The sequence below is a fragment of the Abrus precatorius genome, unplaced genomic scaffold (assembly GCF_003935025.1).
Source record: "Abrus precatorius isolate BTA unplaced genomic scaffold, Abrus_2018 Scaffold4, whole genome shotgun sequence".
NCBI classification, from domain to species: domain Eukaryota; kingdom Viridiplantae; phylum Streptophyta; class Magnoliopsida; order Fabales; family Fabaceae; genus Abrus; species Abrus precatorius.
In genome coordinates this window covers 5,008,192-5,035,778 of record NW_020874384.1, presented here as the reverse complement: position 1 = coordinate 5,035,778, position 27,587 = coordinate 5,008,192, and the positions used below count along the sequence as shown (strand labels likewise).

Here is a 27,587-nt window from a genome sequence, read left to right as displayed (position 1 = left end):
AAAGAATTAAGCAAACATTGTAACAGAAAAAGAGAAAGAAGGAGAAGAAGAGAAGAATTGCAGAGAAGCCATCTCCACGAGCTCCAATCCAATGCCTCTTCTTGGTGCTTCAAAATTTGACCCCAATCCTCTCTCTCACTCTCTCTCAACGAGAATCTAACAGAAAAAATGGAAAATGAACAAAAGACCCTGAGTTCTGAGCTTAAAATAGGTATTTATAGAAATTTTGATTCTATGCGTTATCACTCTTACTGATAAGAGTGGTCATGCAGAAGCTCATGTAATTTCTGGAAACTGGAACTATCACTTTCGCTGCTAAGAGTTGTAACGCAAGAGGTCGAGTGGTTGCACGTGATCACTTTCGAGAGCAAGAGCGACCACTTATAACTTGCCTTGATACACTTCTCTCTGGAACATCCACTTTCGCTGGTAAAAGTGGTAATGCAGAGCTTGCTGAAATTTTGCCTTCTCTGGAACACTCACTTTCGCCAGCAAGAGTGGTAACGCAGAGCTGGCTGAAATTTTGCCTTCTCTAGAACACTCACTTTCGCCAGCAAGAGTGTTAACGTAGAGTTTGTTCTTCTGAGTAACTCTCTAGAACACTCACTTTCGCTGGTAAGAGTGACCCTGCCCAGACTCCCTTTCTCTTTTAAGCTCTGGAACGATCACTTTCACCGGTAAAAGTGCTAACGCCCAGTGTGTATTCCTCTTTGATGTCTAGAGTGATCACTTTTACTGACAATAGTGATCACGCCCAGCTTGCATTCCATTGTTCTTGTGTTTTGGAGTCCAGAATTGCTATTCTTTCTCTTCCTTTCCCTTGATCTTCCATTTCCATGACTTTTGCTCAGATTATTCCTACAAAAACAACATTAATTTCTTAAGATCTAAGCATAAATTCCACAAATGCTAAAATAACTACATATTAAAAGAAAACTTTCAATCATTCTATTTTTCTGAATTTTTCTGCTTTTCTTATATATTTTCCTTATCAAATGAGTTAGAAATACACTAAAATATTAGTAAAAATATGGATTCATCACTCAACATACCTGTGAACATCCTTAAAGATAAAAGGCCAGTAAAATCCAGATTCTAGCACCTTTTTAGCTGTTCTGCTCCCAAAATGATGTCCTCCAGCAGGGCCAGTATGACAATGTCCTAGAATTTTTCACCCTTCAAAGTGTGACACACATCTTCTAATAACCTGGTCTGCACAAATTCGAAACAAATAGGGGTCCTTCCAAAAGTAGTATTTCAAATCGGAAAAGAAATTCTTCTTTTGTTGACTTGAAAACTCTTGTGGTAAAACCTTAGCAACCAAATAGTTAGCAAAATCTGCAAACCATGGTAAATAAAAATTAGAAGCAGTTACCACATTGTACAGGTGTTCTTCTGGAAATTTGTCATTAATGCTCTTTTCGTCCAATTCCTCCATGCTGGGATTCTCCAACCTTGACAAGTGATCAGCAGCCAAATTTTTTGAACCCTTTTTTATCCTTGATTTCCAGGTCGAATTCCTGCAGCAACAAGACCCATCTCATTAGTCTAGGCTTTGCATCACTATTGGTTAGCAAATAACGTAATGCAGAGTGATCAGTATACACTATCACTTTAGAAAGAATTAAATATTGGCAAAATTTATCAAACGCAAACACCACAGCCAATAATTCTTTCTCTGTTGTAGTGTAATTCTCTTGGGCACTTGTTAGGCTCTTGCTGGTGTAATAAATAGGCTGGAAATGCTTGTCTTTTCTCTGGTCAAGTACAGCTCCCACAGCATAGTCGCTTGCATCGCACATCAATTCAAATGGATAGTTCAAATCCGGACCACACAAAATAGGAGCTTAGGTCAATTTTCCTTTTAGTAACTCAAAAGCAATCAAACACTCCTCATCAAAAACAAAGGAATTTTCCTTTTCAAAAAGTTTGGTCAATGGTTTGGTGATCTTGGAGAAATCCTTGATAAATCTTCTGTAGAATCCTGCGTGGCCTAAGAAGCTCCGAACTACCTTGACAGAAGTGGGAGGTGGTAGCTTTTCAATTGTGTCAATTTTTGTCTTATCCACCTCAATTCCCTTGCAGGAAATTTTATGACCAAGTACAATGCCCTCTTGCACCATAAAATAGCACTTCTCCCAATTAAGCACCAAATTAGTTTCTTCACATCTTTGAAGAACTCTTGACAAATTCTTTAGGCAATGAGAGAATGAGTCACCAAAGACTGAGAAGTCGTCCTTGAATATCTCCATTATATCTTCTACCATCTCATCAAAAATGGCCAACAAACAGTGCTGAAAAGTTGTCGATGCATTGCATAACCCGAACGGCATCCAGCGGTAAGCAAATGTTCCATATGGGCATGTGAAGGTGGTTTTCTCGTGATCTTCCGGTGCTATTGGAATTTGGAAGTATCCTGAGAACCCATCCAAAAAATAGTAAAACATATGACCTGAAAGACGCTCCAGCATTTGGCCAATGAATGGGAGAAGGAAATGGTCTTTCCTTATTGCATCATTTAGTTTTCGGTAGTCAATACAAACCCTTCATCTAGTAACAGTCCTAGTAGGTACCAGCTTTCTTCTCATTGGGCACCACAGTCATTCTCCCTTTCTTTGGAACGACTTGCACCGAGCTCACCCAAGGACTGTCCAACATGGGATATAACATTCCAGCATCGAATAACTTATTCACTTCTGTTTTCACCAGTTCCTTCATGTTTGGGTTTAGCCTTCTTTGTGGTTGCACGACAGCCTTAAAATCAGACTCCATCAAAATCTTGTGAGTGCAAAAGGAAGGGCTAATCCCTTTTATGTTAGAGATCTTCCATACTATTGCTTTCTTGTATTCCCGAAGTACATTCAGCAGCTGGGCTGTTTGCTCTTGTGTTAAATCTGAAGCAATGATAACCGGTAGCTTGCAACCATCTTCCAAAAAGGCGTACTCCAGATGTTCGGGTAGGACCTTCAATTCTACATCTGGTGATTTATTAGTGGACAAGTTGGGTTGTTTCTCTAAATTCCGCTCCAGAACTTCAAAGTTCCTCCTTCTCAATAAGGGTCCAGTGGATTCTAAATGACACCACTGTTCTCGAGTTAGCATGCTCATGTCATCTTTTCCTTCTTCATGAACTAAGCTCCTTTCCAATGGGTCTAACATCAAGAGTTCCTGTGCACAGTCAGAAACAAAGTCATCAATTACATTAAGGAAGAAACAGGAATCATCTTGTTTTAAGGACTTTTTCATTACTTCAGGAATTTTGAAAGTGACTTTTTCATCCCCCACTCTAAAAATTAACTTTCCATCACTCACATCAATTATGGCTTTCGCAGTAGCTAAAAAAGGGCAACCTAAGATCAAGGGGACATCAGTATCCTCATCCATATCAAGAATTACAAAATCAAGAGGAAAAATAAATTTGTCTACTTTTACAAGCACGTCTTCAATAATACCCCTAGGATATCTAACTGACATATCAGCTAATTGAATACTCATCATAGTTGGCCTAGGTTTTCCCAAACCTAATTTCTTAAAAACAGAATATGGCATCAAATTAATGCTAGCACCTAGATCAACCAAAGCCTTATCAACTATCAATCTACCAATGAGACAAGGAAGAGTAAAACTCCCTGGATCCTTTAATTTTTCAGGCATCTTGTTTTGCAGGATTGTTGAGCATTCTTCATTTAGAGTTATCGTGGCCAATTCCTCCAACTTCTTCTTGTTGGACAATAGATCTTTCAAAAATTTTGTGTATTTGGGCATCTGTGCCAAAGCATCAATAAACGGTAAATTGATATGAAGTTGACAAAATAAGGAAAGAAATTTACCAAATTGTTCATCATCCTTGTCCTTCTTCAATCTTGCTAGGTAGGGGAGTGGAGGTATGAACTCTTTCACAATAGGGGGTTGTTCCATAGTCTCCTCTTGACCTTTATTCTCCTTTTCAACTGCAACTTTCTCTACTTCTTGCTTCCCCTTCTCTTGTAATGTTTTGCCACTTCTTAATGTTACTGCCTTGACCTGCTCCTTAGGATTAGTCTCAGTATTGCTAGGCAAGCTCCCGTGGGGTCATTCTGAGAGAAATCTAGAAATTTGACCCAACTAATTCTCTAGATTATGAATAGAGGCTTGTTGATTTCTTAGTGCTGTCTTGGTGGATTGGAACCGAGATTCTGAAGTTTGAATGAATTTGGTCATCAACTCCTCAAGGTTTGACTTCTTTTCAGCTGGGGGCAGTGATGGATGTGAAGTTTGTTGAAATCCTTGGAGTGTGTTGTTCCGCATTGGCTGTTGGTTGTTGTTCCATGGTGGATTGGCATAATTCTTCCAGCCTGGATTATTCATGCCATTATAATTTTGGTAAGGTGGTCTATTTCCTATCACATTGGCATGCTCTTTTTGAGTAGCTTGGCACTCATGATTAGGGTGGCCTCCTCCGCAAATATCACATCTTATCACCGGAGCAATTGGATGGTTGACAGATAAACCATCAATCTTCTTCCCTAGGGCTTCAACTTGCATTGCCAAGGATGTTACTGCATTAAGACTGTAGATCCCAGCAGATTTTGCAGGTTTGGATCAAGTGGAGCTCCATTGATAGCTGTTCATTGCCATTTCTTCAAACAGTTCTTGTGCAGCCCTTGGTGTCTTGCTATTCAAAGTGCCCCTAGCTGCAGCATATTTCATTTGTCTTATGGCTGGGTTCAACCCATTGTAGAAGGTTTGCACTTGAAGCCAGTTCGGAATCCCATGATGTGGGCACTTCCGCAACAATTCCTTAAACCTCTCTCATGTATCATATAAGGTCTCTGACTCCAATTGGTAAAAGGAGGAGATATCATTCCTCATCTTAGCAGTCTTTACGAGAGGGAAATACTTTGCTAAGAATTTTTCTACCATGTCTTCCCATGAAGTGATAGATCCACGCGGGAGAGAATTCAACCACTATTTTGCTCTGCTCTTGAGAGAGAATGGAAATAGCCTCAAGCGGATTGCATCATCAATATCTCCATTTATCTTCAACGTATCACAGATCTCCAGAAAATTAGCGATGTGAGCGTTGGGGTCTTCATCTTGCAACCCATCAAACTGAACAAACTGCTGAACCATCTAAATAACATTGGGCTTTATTTCAAAATTTTCTTGCACATCCGGACAGACAATGCTATATTTTGTCCCAGTTAATGATGGACGAGCATAATCGGACATGGTCCTTGGTTGCTCTTCATTGTTTGTCATTCCTTCCATGTGGATTTGTGCGTTTTCCCTCTATACTAGCATTCGCCTCTCTTTCTAAATTTTTTGCAAAGTTCTTTTTATCTCTGGGTCAAATTCAGATAGTTCTTCAAACAGTGCAGCAGAACGGGGGGTTCTGATCATACACTAGAAAAATCAGCTCCTAAAAAAAAATGAGAACAAAATAGAAAAGTTAATTCAAGACTAAAGAAATAAAGAATATCAGTAAATGCATAATTAAGGGAATCCTAATTAATCAGTCTCCGGCAACGGCGCCAAAGACTTGGTGTGTAAAAACTGATTACTGGGCAAGTGTACCTGTTGTCAGAGTAATATTATGAAAAATAGAGTACCAAATGTCGTATCCAGAGGGACTGTTATTAAGAATTACTTCCTTAATTGTGCAATTGTTAATGAATATGAAAAATAAGTTTTGTTGATAAAATTGCTAAAAATAAAATAATAATAAATTAAAAGAACAGATATTCTTATGAAAATAAATTATAGGAAAATATGAATAAAGGTATTCAAGGGAAGTAGACGAGTATCTAGACTGTAAATCCTCCTAAGTGTCCAAATAACTAAAATTCTTCTTCAACTACTTAGTTCCAAACCCTTATCGCTACAGGAAATTCTGAATTAAATCAATATCTTTCTCAAGGATAATGATTCCTAACCCTCGATTGATCAATCAGAATCTCTTCCTTAATTAATACCCCTAGGTTGCATTAAGTTCATTATAAATTCCATAATTAGGGTTAATCCTAATACAAAAAACTTATGTCTTTCTATCTCTAGAAATACATTCAAGTCCTTTTAACTGAGCAATGTTAATTTCATGCAGGAATTTTACTCAAATTCAAACAAGAAAACAAGATGGAAGACAATTGATACTACTTAATTAAACCAAAGAGAAAAAAACATGAAATAGCATTAGAAGAATTCCAGAAAATTTGGTCAATTAGGATTCATTACGTCTAGATACTCAAAGGAAAATTAGAACCTAAACATCTTGAAACTAAAATTACAAAAGAGATGAATTAAAGACTTTGAATCCGTTCTCTAGCCATCACCGACCTGTATTTCCCCAGAACTGTCTCCCTAGGTTCCTATGTCAAGCTCCCTTTTATATTAGTCGTCCAAGGGTTTATCTTCGCGCACAATTTGAATTTTTACACACGTTGAAAGTACACGCTCAAGTACACGGCCGTATACTTTGGCCGTGTACATCTCTGATTTCCAACAATGGCCCTTCAAAGCTTTTCTGAAAAGTACACGGTCATGTACTTTGATCGTGTATATCTCTGGTTTAGGTGATACCTTCCAATTGACGCTACCAGTGATATACATGCTCATATACACGGGCGTGTACCTGCCCGTGTATATCTCTGATTTCTTTCTTCCTTCAATTCTCAACATCGTTTAAAGCTTTCACTTCTCAATCCTTTTCCTGAAATATGAATAAAAATGAACTTAATAATAGTAAATTCTCTCAATGAATAGTTCAAAAGTCTCAATTATCATTCATGAATTATAATGTAGGACCAAGTATAGAAATCATTTATCAAGCCTTGTGCCATATACTATGAAATATTGAGAATGGGGTAGGTAGCCGCCGGTATCTAATAAAGAATGGGACGGGTTGCCGCCGGTATACAATAATGTGAATGGGGCGGGTTGCTGCCGGTATACAATAATATAAATGGGGCAGGTAGCCACCGGTATCTAATAAAAAATGGGGCGGGTTGCCGTCGGTACACAATAATGTGAATGGGGTGGGTAGCCGCTGGTGTACAACAATGTGAATGGGGCGAGTAATCGCCGGTACGAAATACTGTGATGGGGCGTGCCAACGCCGGTGTAATATGTTGTAAGTTATGAACATGAAATGTTGTGGGCGCCATAAGTGCACCGATGTTTAGTTGAAATGAAATTGTATTGAAATGTTGCTTGTGAGTATATTTTCATATATCTATCTAAGTATATTTAAAGTAGTTTGAAGGTGAGACTCTATAGTTGACTGTGTATTTTGGTAGTGTAAAGTACTCACCCTTACATTCATTTTTCAGGTAATCAAGACGATCATCATCGGACTCAGTGAAGGGATGGATGAACTGCTATAGGGCTTAGGATTATTTAATTGGAAATTGTTGTATTTGAACTAGCCCTGTGGCAATTGTTTGATATGAACTTGTAACCCTTCCTCATTTTTGAAATATTTTATGAAATTTATTTTTTGAGTTTGCGAAATTGTTATTTATTTGAAATTAAAGTTAAGGTGTTACAATTTGGTATCAGAGCAGTTCATCCAACCGAACTGGGGTATCGGGCTGAGACGTCCAAGGTTAAGTGTTGATTGTTTTGTTTACCTGAATTATAAACGTATTATTAATCTGATATGTTGAGATGTGACTGTTAAATTGTGATTAGCTAAGCTTAATCATGTCTAGTAGAGGTCGAGGTAGAGGTAGAGAAGCTAGAGGCTCCGATGACCTCATAGAACGTATGGCCCAACTCCTGGAGGCCATGGTGCATAACCAGGGCGGAGAGCTGGCTAAGTACCAAGGATTGTCTGCCTTTACTAGACACAATCCTCTGAAGTTTGAGGGAGGATTCAATCCCAAGGGAGCCCAAAGGTGGGTGGCTAATGTAGAGAAGATCTTCAATGCCATGGGGTGCCATGAGGAGTACAAGGTGGTGTATGCCACTTACTTACTGTGTGGTGAGGCAGAAGACTGGTGGAGGTTTGTCAGTAGAAATTGCCGCAAGAAGGTGGCTACATTCAGTGGGAGACCTTCAAGGCCATTTTTCTAGGGAATTACTTTTCCTGAGACCTGAGAAAGCAGAAGGCTAGAGAGTTCCTTGAGCTGAAGCAAGGAAACATGAATGTGGGGGAGTATGCTGCAAGATTCCAAGGACTGATGAAGTACTGTCCTCATTTCTAGCATGGTGATAGGGAGGAAGAGCCGTGTTCTCAGTTTGAGAACGGATTGAGGCCAGACATTTGAGCCACGGTCAGTGTGTTCCAACTGATGGACTTGCCCCACCCTGGTGAGTAAGAGCATAATCTTTGAAGCGAACACGAGGGGGAAGACGGTCGATACTAGGGGAGCTGGCCCATTGAGACATGATAGGAGACCCCCGAGGTTCTCAAAGGGGTCATATTCGAGTTTGAACAGTTCTCAATCCCGAGGGAGTTCTTCCCAAGAAAAGAGCAATGGGAGTGGCTCGAGATCAGGGTCTTTCAGAGGACCGCTGAAATGCTTCAGGTGTGGAGGGCCACACATAGTGAAGGACTGCCCACAACCGAAGATAACTTGCCACAACTGTGGGAAATTAGGGCACACTACTAATGTGTGCTGGGCCGCCAGAAGAAGCAGTAGTGCAAGTGCAATCCAGAGGCCTAAATCAAGAGGAAGTGCAGGGCCGAGTACGGGGCAGAATTCGAGTATTCCTGGGAGAGTCTTTGCTATGAATGGAGCAGAGGCTTCACAATCTGAGGAACTGATCCGAGGTAAATGTATAATTAAAGGCAGACTGCTTGATGTGTTGTTTGACTCGGGTGCTACACACTCTTTTGTGTCTGTGGACTGTGTGAAGAGTCTGGGTCTGTATGTGGTCGAACTGCCATGTAATGTTGTGGTGACTACCCCTACAGGTAAGCCAGTTGTAACGTCATGGATGTGTCTGGGGTGCCCGATAATGGTACATGGCAAGGAGTTTGAGGTAAACTTGATCTGTCTACCTCTTTCTCAACTGGATGTGATTCTGGGAATGGATTGACTTGCTGCCAACTATGTGTTGCTGGACTGTAGTGAAAAGACTTTGATCTTCAGACTGAACGAACCATTCAGTCTCTGAAGGACTTGCTGAGGGCCTGTGTGCTCGAGTAGCAAGGAACTTAGGAAAAGTGCCTGCCACTAGTAGAGTTCATGTACAGCAATAGTCATCATGCTAGTATTGGAATGACACCGTTTGAGGCCTTGTATGGTTGGAGGTGCAGAACTCCGTTGTGTTGGTATAAATTGGAGAGACGTCTTTATGTGTGCCGGATATGGTCCAACAGCAAAATGAGCAAATCAAAATGATCAAAAAGAAAATGAAAGTTGTCCAGGATCGACAAAAGAGTTATTATGATAGGAGGCGGAAGCCGTTGAAGTTTCAGGTGGGCGATCATGTGTTTCTGAAGGTTTCACCTGTGATCAGAGTGGGGAGAGCTCTGAAATCCTGAAAGCTATCTCCTAAGTTCATTGGGCCATTCGAAGTGCTGAGTAGAATTGGTCCTACAACATACCGGATTGCGCTGCCTCTGAATCTCTCAAATCTACATCCAGTGTTCCATGTGTCACAGCTTAGGCAATATGTGCCGGATCATTCCCATGTGATTGATCTTGACCCAGTCCAAGTGAGAGAAGACTTGTCATATGACGTGTACCCGGTGAGAATTGCTTATCGCTGCGTTAAACAGATTAGGGGCAAAGAGATCTCATTGGTGAAGGTAATATGGAACTCAAGTGATAAGGGCGATGCCACATAGGAAATGGAGAGTAGAATAAGGAAATTGTATCTGGGGTTGTTTTTGTAATTGAGTAAGTTTGGTTGAATTTTGGGGACGAAGTTCTTTAAAGGTGGGGAGAGTTGTAATGCCCCAAATTTTGATAATATTAATCATTATTGTTGATGTATATATATATATATGTGTGTGTGTGTGTGTGTGTGAATATTTATATGAGAATGACTGAACTGGGCTGGAAAGAATAGGCTAAGTAGCTGGTGCAGAGTGTTCTCGCTGCAGCGAGAGGATTCTCGTTGTAGCAAGAGGTGTCTTGCTGTGGCGCGAGAGCAAAAGTGGGGACTGCATTTTTGGGTGCAGACTTGCTGTAGCGAGATTCTACAGAAATCAGAATGCAGTTTTGTCTGAGATTTTCATTGTGGCGACAGAGAGTGTCGCTGCAGCGAGAGAACGTCATTGTAGCGAGAGTGTCACGATCTAAAGGGTTTAAAAAAGGGGTTTATGGATTTGAGAGTTATTTCTCAAATTCTCCCCTAGATCCCTTCAATTCTCTCGACCCCAAACCCCTTTCTCATCGATTAATTGCCTCCAAAGCCGTTCGTGAACGAGATTGGAGCTCGGATTTGTGTGGAGAACGCTTGGAGGTGAGCCCTTTCTCTGTTTTTGGGATGATTTCTAGGTTCTCAAGGTAGGGGGCCTCTACCCTACTCTTTTGTGTGTGATTTGTTGTTATTTTGCCGAATATTGTGTTGTAGTTGAATTAGAGAATAAAAAATTGCTGAGGAATGTAATGTCGACCATGTGTCGTGATACGTGAATATTTTGTGTGTTTACCAAAAATCAAGAAATAAGAATTCTATGTAAATGTTGTGTGATAGAATGTGGGCTTGTATGCCAAATATTGTGAATGGGTATGGGCACTTGTGTCGTATGTTTCGAATGAATAATGTGAAGCAATGTGGGCCAAGGACAGTGTGATACAATAAATATGAACTATGTGCTGAATAGTATGGAAGTAGGCTAGGTGCCGTGTTTTATAAAGGAAAGTGGGCCTCGTGCCGTGTATTATGAAATATTGAGAATGGGGTGGGTAGCCGCCGGTATCTAATAAAGAATGGGGCAGGTTGCCACTGGTACACAATAATGTGAATGGGGCGTGTAGCCTCCGGTGTACAACAATGTGAATGGGGCGTGCTAACGCCGGTGTAATATGCTGTTCACATGAAATGTTATAGGTGCCATAAGTGCACTGATGTTTAGTTGAAATGAACTTGTACTGGAATGTTGCTTGTGAGTATATTTTCATATACCTATCTAAGTGTATTTAAAGTAGTTTGAAGGTGAGACTCTATAGTTGACTGTGTATTTTGGTAGTGTAGAGTACTCATCCTTACATTCATTTTTCAGGTAATCAAGACGATCAGCATCGAACTCAGTGAAGGGACGGATGAACTGCTATAGGGCTTAGGATTATTTAATTGGAAATTATTGTATTTGAACTAGCCATGTGGCAGTTGTTTGATATGAACTTGTAACCCTTCCTCATTTTTGAAATATTTTATGAAATTTATTATTTGAGTTTGCGAAATTGTTATTTATTTGAAATTAAAGTTAAGGTGTTACACAAACCAATCTTTCTCTTCCAATTGTTATTAAAATAATAAGTTCATAGGTGTTCAATGTGTGCTTTAATTGATATATTGCATGACCATTGTAGATGTCAATATAGAGATAAGAGTATTAATATTACGTGACCATTGGATATTAATAGTATTTGTATGAATGATTGGTAATTAAAAGGAAAATGAATTTAGAGTTAGACAGAATAATAACATAAAGGATCAAATAAGTAAACTCGTGCATCCTAGGTTTCTCTCTTACAAGTTCAACTAAGATGTGTGTTGTGTTACTTGCTCTCAATTTCATTGAATTGATTCTTGATTTACTTAATTTCGCATCCTTTAAGTTTAAACAATTGAACTTGAAAAATCATAATAATTGGAAACAATCATTGTGGGATGATAATTTGAGAACTTAATTTAGAAATTATTTATTACTTTTTGACGGGTACACTTGTCCACGAATAGGTGTTCAACACCATTGTCGGGGATTTCTTTTTCTAATATTAAGAAATTATTATATTTGGATGATTTGATTCTTATTTTACTTTATTTCAATTTTTATTTTGTTATTGCAATTCTTTTTTCTTTTATTTATTTTGTTAGTGTATGCTCACTCTTCTAAGTTTTCTGCAGCTCAATTGTTTGATCCGGAGATTGAAAGAACTATGCAAAGACAAAAAAAAAATAGTTGAGAGAGCAAAGGATGACTTAAGAAAGAAGAGCCATTCAAGATTACATGACACCCATCATTAGAGATGTCCCTTGAAGTATTGTGGCCCTTAACATAGAGGCCAATAACTTTGAGTTGAAACCGGCATTGATAACCATGTGAAAGAATTGAAAGAATTCATAAAATAGAAAGAGATAAGAAACTTAACTGTAAATGTAATTCTATATTCCTGAAAGATGAGAATGTACAAGATTTATAGGGTTTATGGGTAGGGTTGTTGTGCTAACTTACATGCAATCAATTTTAATCTAATAACCTACATAACTCACCATGCACAACCCATTTGAAAACAAGTTTGCACAGATTCAAGCTGGGTTGGCCCTTTCGACTACTATTTTTTTAAAAAAAATTATGATTGCATTGGACCTATTAGAAATTTAGAAGAAAGTAGAAACCCTATTTTTGCTATCCCTTAACCTCAAATCTTTGCTACTAGCCACCACATAACAACACCTGTCCCTCGACCTCTTCAAATCACCACTACAATAATCTCCCATTGGCCACCATGGCACCACCACACCACACAGTGTGCCTCATATACACCTCATTTATGATCTGTGTCCACTCACTCTCTCTTGGCCTCTTCAAATCACTGTAGCAACCTCCCACTGATCACCACAGCATCACTGCACCATACAGCGGTGCCTCACCCTTTCTTAACTAGCTAGTGTCAACCTCTAGCTCTCTCTCCGCTTCTTCACTTTGGTACACAAATACCTCTTTCATTCTCTCATTTCTAATTTGATCTATGTCCACGTACTACACCTACATGTTCCCTTCAATACTAAATTCTTTTTTATTGTTGTCCAACTTGTGCCATTTTTGTTGCTAGAGGGAAAACAATAATACATTTAAACAATAATACACTAAAGTATTGAAAAAGCAAAATGTATGACTGCAGAAATGAGTATAAATGTGGAGGTAAAAAGTATGGGACATTACATTTAAATTGCCATGTTACAATGTGTGAGGAGATTAAATTTGAAGGTGTTGGTCAAATGATGGTAAATGTGCAAGGAAAACTAAAATCTTGTTAGGAGGATTAAATGATATCTCATGATATGTTGGCAGTTACAATCATTGAATATGGTTTGACTTTTAATGTTGTTGAGCTTAAGAAGATTATGACCTGGATGCAGTATGTGAATCCAGATTTAAATCTTATTTCTCATAATATTATTAGATCTGATGTATTGGAAGTGTACATGAAATAGAAGGAGAAACTTAAACAAAAGATGTGTATGATTCCTTTAAGAATATCTTTAACTTCTTATTTATGGGTTGCTTGTACTACTAAGAGTTACATATGTTTGACTGTTCATTTTGTTAACTCAAATTGAAAATTAAAAAGTAAAATTATTAATATTTGTCATATACTTCCTCCCACGTTGGATTTGAGTTGTCTAAAATCATACATGAATTTTTAATTGATCAAGGGACAGAGAAGAAAATATTTTCTCTTACTTTAGACAATTCATTTGGTAATGATGTTGTGCAACAACATTTGAAAAGTCAAATAACCTTACAAAAGTTGTTATGTGATGGAGTTCTTTCATATGTGATGTTTTTTGCACACATTTTAAGATTAATTATTCAAGAAGGGTTGAAGGTTGCTAGTGATGCCTTACACAAGATTAGAGAAAGTATAAAATATGTGAAAGGTTCAGAGAATAGAATGAAAAAACTTAATTATTACATTGATCGAGTTGGAGGTATGTAGCAATTATTTGGGTAGCTGTGGTATGGAGTATTTGGTTACATAGAAATAATATTGCCTTTAATAATAGTGTGTTAGATGTTGGGGAGATTATAGATGCTATCAAATATATGTCCTCAAAAATAGTTGTCAGCAGGTATGAATTAGGAGCAACTAGTATATATAAATTGGTTAAACAAGCCATTGATGTGTATTAAGCAATTGCTTTAACTTTGTGTATGGGTTGGTGTATCCCATTTTCTCCTTTTTCTTAATAATATATTTTTGCTTATAAAAAAAATCTAAACATAATAGAGCATTACAAATTTAAGTATTTAATATTTTATGATCTCTATTTTTAAAAAAATTAAAATACTTTTTAATTATATTTTATTTAAATTATTTGAGTATTTACTTATTTAATTACAATATATGTTTTAAAATTTTAAAGACAAAGTAAAAAAAATTAATAAATTATAAATATATTTAAAATGTTGTGATCCTTGATTAAAAAATACTACATTATTTCTATATTTTTTAACGGTTTTATTTATTTTGATTAAAACAAAAATAATAAATTTAAATAACAACATAAAAAGCACAGCAATTATATATGTATGGTTAATTTTTTTACATCATTTTTATATTAGTAAACTTTATAAATTTATTTTTTTTTAAACTATATTAATTTCATATTTAAAACAAAAATACAAAATTCAAGAAAGTTTATAACAAATTAATACCTTATATACTTCACTCAATTATATAATCCTTTCTACATTTTTTAAATTTTTAAATATTTTTAAAAACACAATAACTATTTAATATTTAAATAAAAACTAAAAATATTTATTACATAATATAATAGATTACTACCCTTGTATGCTTGATTATATTATTTACATAATTTCTACATTTTTTTCGTTTGAATTTTATTTTTAATAACACTTTAATAATTTATTATTTAATTAAAAACTACAAAAATACCAGAAATTAAAATGCTTTATTAAATTATTTACATCTTTTGTACTTTTTCTTCCAAATTTTATTTAATAAAAAAATAACTTTAAAATTTTTAAATAACATCTACAAAAATTTATTAATTATAAAAAATAAATTACTACTCTTATCTGTATGAATGAATTATTTATATTAATTTTACATTATTTTCCTTCAAATTATTTTTATAAAACTATAATACTTTTTATTTTAATTAACAATTAAAATTATTTAAATTAAATACTACCCTGATATATGAATTTTTACAAATTTTTAAACTGATAATAATTAAATATAAAATAAATAAATACAAAATTATAAATTTTACTAACTTGTATAAGCTTCTAAAAACTCTGTTGTGTGATTTTACAACATTCTTGTGGAGTATATATTGCTCAAATAATTAGGATAAAAGTGTATATCTATGTTCATTGACCAGCACATAAAATATTATAATACATCAATACTCCTTTAGTAACGATTCTTATCTTAATTATCACTATTTAATGTTTAACGTTCCTTTGTTAACAATTTAAATTTATTTATTATTTCGTGTTGAGCTTTAAATTTATATTAAAATAATAAAAAAATTACTATTATAAATGAGATAATAATATTGACATGATAACAAAAATAAAAAATTAATTTTTAATTAATCCTGATTTCAGAAAATAGTTGTTAAATATATATTATTTAAATAAAAAAAAGTGGTGTGCAACACAAATTTCCAAATCAGATATCTGCCCCGAAAATCTAATTGTGTAGTTAAAAAAAACAAACTAATTGAGTAAAATTGAAATTGATAATTGAATTGGTAGTAAATCATTTCACATAAGATAGATTTTTATGTATAATATTATAACATGTATGACTCACTTTAACCGTCAACATTAAATTAGCTCACATTTATTAAATTTAAGTAGTAAATTAATGATAATTATTAATTTTACTAAAATTAAATAATATTAGTAAAATTAGGAGTAATATATATATATATATATATATATATATATATATATATATATATAAAAAATTGACTTCACCTACTCATTACTTTATATATTAAATTTTGAAGCGTATAAAGTTATTTTTATATATATAACTCCATTTATTTATTATTCTATGTATTAAAATTTAAAATGTATAATTTACGAACTAAAATTATATTTTATTTATACTTATTATTTTTAAATTGTATTTAAAGAATGTTTACTAGAATTCATGGTTAAGTTAAATTATAAATGGCAACATAAATATTCATACTATAAATTACCTTAAATTACAGTTTATTAAAATTAATTATAATATTTTTTATATTTATAAATTAAAATTATATTTAATGTATATTTATTATCTTTAAATTGTATTTAAGGAAATTTTATTAGGATTGATAGTCATATTATGTTAAACATGACAATAACAAAATTGTTGTGAATAATGTTTAATAAAAAAATTAATTAAATAAGAAAAAAACTATTTAAAATTTTTTTGAGTTATATTTTAATTAAAAATAAAATTATATCTTTACTTTAAGTTATATTTAAATTTGAGTGGTATTAATTTAAATTATTTTATTAATTAGTTTAATATAATCTATATTTTAATATGTATTTCAAACACTAAAATATACTTTAAATTATAAAAAATATACTTACAAAATTATTAATTTATATTATATATTGTTAAACTAAATTTATAATAAAAACAAGTTTACATATTTAAATTATTTTATTTAAATAATTTAATATAATCTATATTTTAATATGTAAATCAAATATTAAAATGTACATTAAATTAAAAAAATTACATTTACAAAATTATTAATTTATATTATATATTGTTAACTTAAATTTTTAGCGAAACAATAACTTTACAAATAAAAAATAACTTTAAAAATGAAAATACTATATATAAAATTAAATTAAATTACATTAAATTTAAAATTATAAAGATTATTTTTAATATTTTTCATAATAAAAATTAAATAAAAAAAGAAATATCTATACAATTTTTTTAGTTAACTTTTAATTAAAAATAAAATTGTATCTTTATTTCAAGTTATGTTTAAATTTAAATAGTATTAATTTAAATTATTTTATTAATTAATTTAATATAATTTTTATTTTATTATGTACTTAAAACACTAAAAGATACTTTGAATTAAAAAAACTACACTTACAAAATTATGAGTTTATATTATACATTGTTAAATTTAATTTCTAATAAAAAATAAATTTATATATTTAAATTATTTTAATAATTAGTTTTATATAATCTATATTTTAATATATACTTCAAATATAAAAATGTAATTTAAATTAAAAAAACTATATTTATAAATTTATTAGTTTATATTATATATTGTTCAGTTAATTTTTAATAAAAAGATAAGTTTATATTTTTAAATAATTTTATTGATTTATCTAATATAATTTATAGTTTAATATGTACTTCAAACATTAAAATATATTTTGAATTAAAAATATATACTTATAAAATTATTAGTTTATATTATATATTGTTAAATTAAATTTTTAATAAAAAAATAAACTTATATATGAAAATATTATATATAAAATAAAATTAAAATTACATTAACTTAAAAATTATTAAAATTAATTATAATATTTTACATAATTTAAGAATTATAATTATAATTTATTTACTTATTATCTTTGAATTGTGTTTAAGAAAAAATTATTAGAATTGATAGTTATATAAGGTTACAAATGACAATAACAAAACTACTATGAATGATATTTAATAAAAAATTTATTAAAATTTATTATAAATAAAATAATTTAAAAAATATTTTATGTCAAATATTGAAATAGTAAAAAGAATAATGATTAAATTATACAAAAAAATTTTTGAAAAAATTTTAATATAATAAAAAGATAACTTTTATTATATTAATTTTTTATTTTTAATTTTTCATACATTTTTAGGACTTCATTTCTACTTATATAAATCACGTTTCTACAACTTTTGAACACTTGTTCATTATTTTTTTATTGTCTTTTTTTTTTATATTTTGCAATCATGTCAGTTGTTAAAGATTACTTATTCATGTAAGTATATGTGTTTTTGATATTGATATTTTTTAATTTGTTTCACTAAATTGTGTTATATATATTAATTTAATTTTTTGAGTAATCATGTAGCTGTATTATTTTTAAATGATATCATGTATTGAATTTTATTTTTAACTGATTAATTTGTATTAAATTTATCATTATTTTCTTATATTCATCATAAATAATTATTTATTTTTATGTTTTTCATGCTTTTATAAGAAAATAACGAGTTCTAATGAAGATAAATATTATAAGTAATATTTCTATATCTACATCTAGATCAGCAAATATTTATATTAATGTTGATATATCAAAAATTACTCATTTTATAGATTCATTCATATATTGAAATTATTTAAAATTTTTCTATTATGTTAATTATTGTTAATTCTTTATTATTTATCTTTACCATATTTTCAATTATTCATCATCACTTTATTGTAAGGATTTTAATGATATACATATTGTTCACAATGTTGATAATACAAGATCTAAGATTCTTTTCAAATTAGAAAATTTTAAAAACATATTTAAAATTTTGACAATGGTAAAATGAAAGAGTGATATGGTAAATTTAATTTCTCTTATACTATATTTTTATTTAACTTTTAAACTAATATTTTAATTAATTTTTAGAACGACGTAATTAGTAGTATTGCAATTTTGAATTATATATTGCTTAAAAATAGTTTGTATCATATTTTTTTGTCCTCATTGCAAGAAGAATGTTTCTTTCATAATTATAAATTTAAAATGTGAATCATGTTATAAAAATATTAAGTATCCAATGATAAGGTAATTAATATATCGATATAATTATAATGCTATGTATTATAATTTATAAATTTTAATATTAAAATAAATTAAATTATATATTATTACCTTAATTTATATACGTCACACATATTTTGTCTTGAGCTTAATGTTAAAGATTCTACGATTCAACTATATTTGTTTTATTTGATGAAGTTGTTAAACAATTAGCATAAATAAAGTTAAAAGATCATATTGTAACATCTAAAATTGTAAACAAATGTGTTAAGTTCTAACTTATTTGAAAATCTAATCAAATGATTGATTATATAAATAAAATATATTAAAAAAATAATTATTTTTATATAATAATTTTTTTAAGAATGATGGTGAAAGGTTGAAGTTATCTTCACAACTTTTAAAGATTATTAGCACTTCACGTATTTTTTAAATAAAAATGAGTACTTATTTTGAAAGTCATAAAAGATAAATTTTGACTATAAATAAAATTTTAAAGCTAACAGTAAAGGCAATATAGAAGATTAAATTAGAATTTTATTATTTTTATTTATAATATTTATAATACGATTATGAATAACTTTTTTTTAATTGTTTAATATTTATAGATTGAGAAAGAAGAAACTTTAGACAATATAAATATGAAAACAAAAGAAAATGATTTGACAATAAGTTTTTCACCTATATCTCCAACTATGAGAACATCAAATTCACTCAAAAAAAAAAAGAAGGAAGAAATTAATGTATAAATTATAAATTTGTAATGTATTGTTTAAATTTCTTAAATCATACAATAATTTATATTTTATATGTTCTTTTAGGTTGCAACCTGAGGAAAACAAAAAAAAAAATGGTGAACAAAATGCAACAATAGAATATTTAGAAGATTGAACTATTTTAATTGTAATATTATATAAATACTTTTAAAATTGTGTAGAATTTGAAAAGTAAAATGTCACTAAATATTTTTATTTTTATAAAATAATTTTGCAATATTATTATATATATTTCTCTTACCTTATTATTTTATGCATTTATAACAAATTTTATAAACAAATTTATTATAATTTGTATTAAATAAAAACTAATTAAAATTAATCATAATATTTTCTATAACTTATGAATTGAAATTATATTTACTTCATATTTATTATCTTTGAATTGGATTTAAAGAAAGCTGATTATAATTGATGATTATATTATATTAAAAACGATAATAAAAAAATTATTGTGAATAATATTTAATAAAAAATTATTAAAATGTTTTATATAAAATATTTAAAAATTTATTGTCAAATAAAATTATATTTAATGAACAAAGATATTTTTACAAAAAATTAATAAAGTTCTCAAGTTACCTTTTAATTGAAAATAAAATTATATTTAATAAACGAAGATATTTTTTAAAAAATTTAAAAAAATTCTCAAGTTACTTTTTATTTAAAAATAAATTTGTATCTTTACTTTAATTTCTATTCAAATATTAGTGGTATTGATTTAAATCATTTTATTAATTAGTTTAATATATTATGTATTTAAATATATAATTCTAACCTTAAAATACACTTTAAATTAATAATAAGACAAAAGTTAATATTTAAAATATGATCAAAATATTCTTTATATTAACATTTTATTAGCAATTTTAATTATAATTATATTAAAAAATTTATTATATAAATTTAGGTTAATAAATATAAACAAATGCATAAGTTAAAAACTATAGAATATTTTATTTAAACTTTATAACTCATTAAAGAATTTTGTTATATTTAATAAGTTATTATTATAATTATTTATTTTAAAATTTTATAATAACGAATAGTTTTACAATATCATGAAACAATTAAATTTTATTTTTAGATTTAAAAAAAATTATGTTATTTAAAATTAATAATAATTTTATCATAAATATTTTTTTAGTCTATCAAGTATTCTAAATTAATAATATTAACCTTATACACATTTTAGTTCTACAGTACTTTTCTAATATGTATAATATTTTTTATAAATAAATTTATTTATATAAAAGTAAAAAAAAATTAAAAGATTTTAACTTGCATACATTATCATATAAGTTTTTTTTTATGTTTTTATGTTGAAATTATTATTATTATTATTATCATTTTTAATATAATTATGATAATAATAAAAAAATTTCTTTATTTATATCTTACTTAATCAACATGTTGCTTTTACTCTAATATTTTAATTTTATTTATTTTTATCTATTAATAAATAATTAAAACTAAAAAATATTAAAAATATATATTATATTGTTATAATTTATTACGTAACATAATTTTATAAATTAATTTTTTTCTCATAATCATAAAAAGTATACTTTTATATTTATATATTTAAATTATATATTTTTTATTTTAAAATAAATTTATTTAATAAAAATAAAATAAATCTATCATATTTACTAGTAATAATAGTAGTATAATTAAAGTAAGATCCAAAACACCAAGAATAAATTGTAATGGATTAGATATATTTTCGGTCAACTAATGGATTAGATTTTAAATAATGCAACCACAAAGTGCTCCACAAATTTACAAAAACATGGTAGCCGAAGGAAAGGATCAATCCTGATTCGACAAGACAACTGCAGGCCCATTATTACTAGGCTGGGGCTGATTGTTACTTTGCTCGAACACTTTAACAAGCTCAGGATCCACATTTTCCTCGGGCTCCCAAGTGGGCTCATCCAAATCGGCCCATTTAACCAAAAACTCGGGCTTCCTCTCATCCCCAACTCTCCGAGCAATCACCGCCTCAGCCACCGCGTACTCAAGGCCAGCTTCGTAGTCTCTGATTAAATCCTCCGCCACAAACTTAGCCTTCACCCACTCGTTGGCACCGCCATCCTTCCACTTCACCAAATACTCCAAATTCTCACCCTTCCCCCTCCGTTCCAGAATCTCCTGCACCTCTGAGTACTCGAACACAGCCCCTTCCAAAACCCTAATCACACCTTCCAATCCAATCCTGCGCCCAAATTGCATCGGATTCCCCTTCGGGGTCACCTTCAGAATCTCCTTCGCCAGATCCAACGCCGTTCTTCCACGGTCATCCACAACCTCCGGATCCGCGCCGAGTTCCAAAAGCAGCTTCGCCACGCCGGGCCTCACGTACCCCGCCGCCATGTGTAGCGCCGCCAAGCCACCGCTGTTGTCGCGGTGGTCCAAATTGGCGCCGGCTTCCGCTAGAAGCCGAACACACGGCTCCGAGCCGAGTCCAGCCACGAAGAGGAGAGCGGTTCGACCATCGGAGTCCACGGCGTCTACGTCGCGGCCGTCGCTGGAGTCGATGAGTTGTTTGAGAGCGGACTCGTCGGCTTTTTTCGCGGCCGTCCACCACGGAGTTTCGTATTCGGCAACGACGTCTTTGGCTATGAAGTCGGCGGGGACCCACGACGGAGCGTGACCATCTTTCCACTCGATGAGGTATTCCATGGCGGCAGCGCCGGGGAGAGCTCTGCTGCCGATGATTCCTTTGACTTCGCCGTAGGACTCATCTTCGGTGTCTTTGGGTAGTTGTTGTTGTTGTTGATTTTGGAATGCTGCGTTGAGGGAAAGGAAGCGCGTGGATTTGTGGCGAATGGGAAGAAGGGAATGTTTATGTTGGTGGGTTAGGAATTGGTGTCTGGAATGGGGGGAGAATGTGGTTTTGAGGTGTGAAGCTGGTTTTGCGACGAAAATAGCTTCCATGAATGTGATTTTGGTAGCGCTTCTGTAATGTAAGTGTGGCTTTGGGTTAACGGTGGTTTGTTCTACATGTGGCAGTGACAGTCGCAGAGAAATGGGGTTTGGAGGCTTAGAAGATAAGAAACCATATCCATTTCGTGGTTCCAATTGGATGATAGGACGAAGGTGATGGCCTTTTGTCTTTTTCTGTGTATTTCATTTTATATTTTTTATCAGCCACAATACTTTATTAATTTTTTTTATTCAAAATTATAATAAAATAATTCAAAATAATGGACGCATTTGTTAAAGAAGGCAAGCCACAACTTCTTTTTGTGAAAATGTAGCCACAAATTTGGAAGAAGAAATTTTATTCAAAATTATAATAAAATAATTCAAAATCATGGACCAGGAGCCTTGTCCCAGGTTTGAAGTGTTCTGTAATTTATTTAAATTTGTATCCTTTCCACTTAAATTTACCTAAGCAAATTTAGCTCTTATACTAGTAAATATATACCGTGTGTAGCACGAATTTGTTTGATTTTTATTGCATAAATTTATTTTAATATAAAAATATATAATTTAAATATTAAATATATATATTAAAAAATTATTATATTAAATATGTTGAATTTTTTAAAAAATACTAATAAATAAATAAATTTTTAATATATATATATATATATATATATTTGTGATACATATTATTAGTTATTTTAAAATAAAATATAATAAATAATTTTATATGGTAATAATTATAATAAATTTTAAAATAAATAAATAAATATCAATATACTTAAAATTTTTCTAAAATTTTAAAAAAAATGATAACATTAACAAATGTTTTATTTACTACTTAAAAAGTATATTTTTTATAATTATGAGAAATAAATTAATTTACAAAATTATGATACATAATGAATTGATAATAATATACTACATATTTTTAATTTTTTTTAGTTTTAGTTATTTATTAATAGATAAAAGTAAATAAAATTAAAATGTTAGATTAAAAGGAATATATTAATTAAGTAAAGCATAAATAATTTTTTATTACTGTCATAATTTTATTAAAAATAGAAATAATAATAAATTTAGTATAAATACATAAAAAATATATATATGATAATATATGCGAATTAAAATATATTAATTTTTTATTGTTATATAAACAAATTTATTTGTAAAAAATATCATAATATTAGAATAGTACTGTAAAATTAAAATATGTATAGTTTAGTATTTTTTTTAGAATTAATTATATTAATTTAGAATATTAGATAAACTAAAAAAATAGCATAAAATGTATTTTATTAATTTTAAATAGCATAAAATTTCTTATTTTTATAATTTAAAAAGAAAATATATATTATTTTGTGATATTATAAAATTATTCATTATATTATATATAATAATAATAATAATAAAGTAAGAAAAATATATATAATAAGATAATAAAATTATTTTATAAATAACTTAAATGTCGTGATATTCTAATCATTGTTGAATTTAGATCGTTAAAAAAAAGTTTATTTATCTTTATTCTAACTTGTTCTTCTATAAAAATATAAAAAATATAAAAATAAATAATTACTTATGATTAATATAAAAAAATAATGATAGATTTAATACAAATTAATTAATTAAAAATAAAATTTAATACATTATATCATTTAAAAATAATATAGCTTTATGATTACTCAAAAAATTAAATTAAAATATATAATACAAATTATATTAAATATATTAAAATTTGAAGTACGTAATAAAATATAAATTATATTAAAATATAGTAATAATTTTAATTCGTAAATTATGAAAAATATTATAATTAATTTTAATAATGGTAATCTAAGGCAATTTATAATATAAATATTTATGTTTCCGTTTGTAACATAATATAACCATCAATAATAATAAACATTCTTTAAATACAATTCAAACATAATAAGTATGAATAAAATATAATTTTAATTCGTAAGTTATATATTTCAAATTTTAATGCATAATATAATAAGTAGATGAAGTTACATATATAAAAATAATTTTTTACGTTTCAAAATTTAATACACCAAATAATAAGTAAGTGCAGTCAATTTTATATATAGATAGATAGATAAACTTTGTTAGTCTCAAAATTATGTATGGACTTGATTGCTATTCCTTTCTTTTATACTATTTTTTTAAAACACTCACACTTACTTTTGAACAAATTTAACCGGCTTCTATGACTAACAAGTTATGATTCTAATGATTTCTACCAAATAGAACCTAAGTGTTATTAAGTTAGGATAACACACTCATTCAAACATAACAAAAAATAGTTATGATCCTAAAAATTTAAAGATAAATGATTTTGTACCCTTAAAAATGGGAAAAATTTTAATTAATAATACTCAGTTTAAGTAATAATTTTATTTAATAGTAAATTATTATATTTTTTATTTTGTTTTATTTATCAATTAGTCTCTCAATAATTATTATTAGAAAAATGAAATTTGAGTGTATGTTTTCATGAGTGCTTCATCTTCTTGCTTCATTGTTACTATGTTTCAACCCCCTTCACTTCACATCTCTTTGTCACTGAAGTCGTTCTCAACTTGTGCTTCATCTTCTTGCCTTAGCCTCATTGTTACACTTAGTCTCTTCAAGTCACTTTAGTCTGCCACCAAGGTCGGTCTGAGCCCCTTCCCCCACCTATCACTCCCTCACTTTTCTAAGTATTCCCTCTCCCATTGTCATCAGAAATCCCAAGCTTTTGTTCATTTTCTTGCTCTCAACTTATTTATTCATTCTGTCTTCTCTTTTGATTGAGGTTGCTCGAATTTGTTTTCATTTATGTTCACTTTCATGTTTGAGGTAGTGTTTATTTTTTTTTTTTATCTACTTTTCATTTCATTCATGGATGCTTGATTGGGGTTTTCACTTGCTATTGCTCTCTAGTTTTATAATATTTATGATTATTTTATATACTGTTGATTGAAATCAAGATTTAAGGAACTGAGATTGAAGGTTCTTGAGTTCCAGTACATGTGGTTATTATAAGGCATAACCAAAAATGAATTTTAGAAAGGTTTCTACCTACTTCTAATATATGTTAGCAAAATTTGAGAGGTCAAATGCAGTATTTAAATATTTTTGTATTTAAATTTTCTTTTGGCATGTAATTTATAATTGTTGTTTAATAAATCATCCAACCACATTATATTCATTAGGCAAATCAGGTGCTCTTTTGTTCAATATTCATTTTTTTGTCCCAATTAAGTACTCAACTATAGAAAGTTTAAATATCATAACATGTTATACAGATTTATAACATACATCTTTGAAAAAGTCACCTTTAATTTCTCAATTACAACAAGTTTATCAGTTTTTATTGCAATAAGAGGATATTTCTAATAGCCTAGTAGTCTCATGAAATTTCAATATAAGACAACAACTACTAAGTTAGATTTATGAGAAACTAGACCCATATAATGAGTACGAAAGTAAACACACACGCAGACAATAATAATACTACTATTTATTTAACCAATAAGACTTTGGATCATTTCTACAAGTTAATATCAACTTACTAGAATCTTGAATTTTAGTTATAGCAGCCCATCACATGAAATCCCAATTAGGTCTATATTAACTATTGATCAATTGTCCTTAGCTAAGTACTTTTATAGCATTGCCTCATACTTCTTAGGCCTAATATAAAAGAAAGAGAATGCAATTTTTAATTTGTAGCTAATTTTGGTGTTAATTTGATAATTATATGATTATGCCATTAATACATAACTGATATATATGGTACAAATAATACTAATAAATATGTCACTCATGGTCTGTTAAAGAGTTTGAAACCTTGTCATAAAGCATAGTTGAGTGACTGTTTTAAATTTGAACTATTATAATTTAGTTGTTAAACTATTCATTCTTTTATGGTAGGAACCATCATTGCATAATTTAAATTATGAGGTAAAATGCTTGCATACTTCAGATTAACTTATCTTATTTCGTTGATAATAACCAATGAGAGTGACAGTGGTAGAGAAAAGGCAACTAAAATGCTTAAATTATACACATGATATTTTAAAGCTCAAAAAATATATATGAATATAATCACATTCAGTTATAGGTGAAAAATCTTATGGATCATGAAACTCTATGAGTTTTCGCTGGGGAAAAAATTAAAAGTAAGTGCCTTATTTGATTTTTCAATTTATATGAGAACATGTGTGTTTGTGTGTGCATGCACATAACATGAAGTTTGTGGGGGACTTGGAAGCATGTCCATCCTTATAAGAAAATAGTATATTTCTTAAGAATATATAAGAAACTAAGAATAATGATAATATTTTTTATGTGCCATCTTATTTTATATATAGGACGTGAAAGTATCGAAGGGTTACTATATTACAATGCATTATTTATTTTGTTTAGTAATTAGTAGTTAATTTAATTGAGTTGATGTGATAGATTTAATTTTATTTTTAATTTCATTCTGATTTTTGACAAAGAGTACAAGGTCTTTCTTATTTATTTCTGAGGCTATAATGTGAATATTTGCACAAAAATATAAGAGCTAGTTGCCTTCATTCGAATACATCTCATCTCGTTTCTTCTATTTTATTTTATTTTTATTTTTTACATTTTCTATAATCTTTCCACATTCAGATCCATTAAACAAGTTTTTAAAACATGATTAGTTATTTTAGAAGTTTTTTTTTTTTTTGCAAGATAATGATACCTAATGCACTATTTTGATAAGGTTAGCACTACACAATCTTAAACTTTGCATTATAATTTTGTATTGTTTCAATTATTGTGAGGTGGTATGTAAGAAAATTGACACTAGTTACAATTAATGATTCAAGAAAATGTAAAAAAGATGAAGTAAATCATGAGTTCAAGCAAGATAATTTATATCTTAATAAGTTGAGCTTTTTAGAGTATTTATTATTTGACATACATTGTGTATCATTTGACTTTGTTTTGAAACCTTTCAAATTAACAAATGAATATTGCAATTGATTTGAAAGAAAATGGGATTAATTTGCATATAACTATTTGCATGTAACAACTCTACCTGTGTACCCTTTCATAGGCCTATGTTGTTTATTTTTTTATAGTTTTAACATCATATAAAATGGGCTCACTAAGTAAAGATGATTGTGTTAAGTTGAATGATTATGCTAATTAGAATGATGACAAACATTTTAATGATGTAGACTATGATAATTCTACTAGTGTGAAGGACA

General features: G+C 29.9%; 2 protein-coding genes and 1 non-coding gene across 3 annotated transcripts; 2 read left to right on the top strand and 1 right to left on the bottom strand.

The window, feature by feature from the left end:
• Positions 1–4,747: 4,747 nt before the first annotated feature.
• LOC113866444 lies at positions 4,748–4,854 on the top strand. Its single transcript, XR_003505084.1, has one exon. It is a non-coding gene; the product is annotated as a small nucleolar RNA R71 (small nucleolar RNA).
• Positions 4,855–7,680: 2,826 nt separating this feature from the next.
• On the top strand, positions 7,681–9,775 carry LOC113866043. Its single transcript, XM_027500933.1, has 3 exons — positions 7,681–8,010; positions 8,299–8,896; positions 9,504–9,775. The coding sequence occupies exons 1-3, from the start codon at positions 7,681–7,683 to the stop codon at positions 9,773–9,775; spliced, it is 1,200 nt and encodes a 399-aa protein (XP_027356734.1).
• An 11,371-nt stretch (positions 9,776–21,146) lies between these two features.
• LOC113865009 (signal recognition particle 43 kDa protein, chloroplastic) lies at positions 21,147–22,714 on the bottom strand. The gene has a single exon (XM_027499307.1). The coding sequence runs from the start codon at positions 22,360–22,362 to the stop codon at positions 21,235–21,237; it is 1,128 nt and encodes a 375-aa protein (XP_027355108.1). The 5' UTR covers positions 22,363–22,714; the 3' UTR covers positions 21,147–21,234.
• Positions 22,715–27,587: the final 4,873 nt, after the last annotated feature.

Excerpts from the sequence above, each read along its gene's own strand:
- LOC113866043 (XM_027500933.1), top strand. The coding sequence starts at position 7,681 with ATGTCTAGTAGAGGTCGAGGTAGAGGTAGAGAAGCTAGAGGCTCCGAT. Across the intron at positions 8,011-8,298 it reads GTAGAAATTGCCGCAAGAAG|AGCATAATCTTTGAAGCGAA; the intron begins GTGGCTACATTC and ends CTGGTGAGTAAG. Across the intron at positions 8,897-9,503 it reads TGTGGTGACTACCCCTACAG|TGCTGAGTAGAATTGGTCCT; the intron begins GTAAGCCAGTTG and ends GGCCATTCGAAG.
- LOC113865009 (XM_027499307.1), bottom strand. The coding sequence starts at position 22,362 with ATGGAAGCTATTTTCGTCGCAAAACCAGCTTCACACCTCAAAACCACA.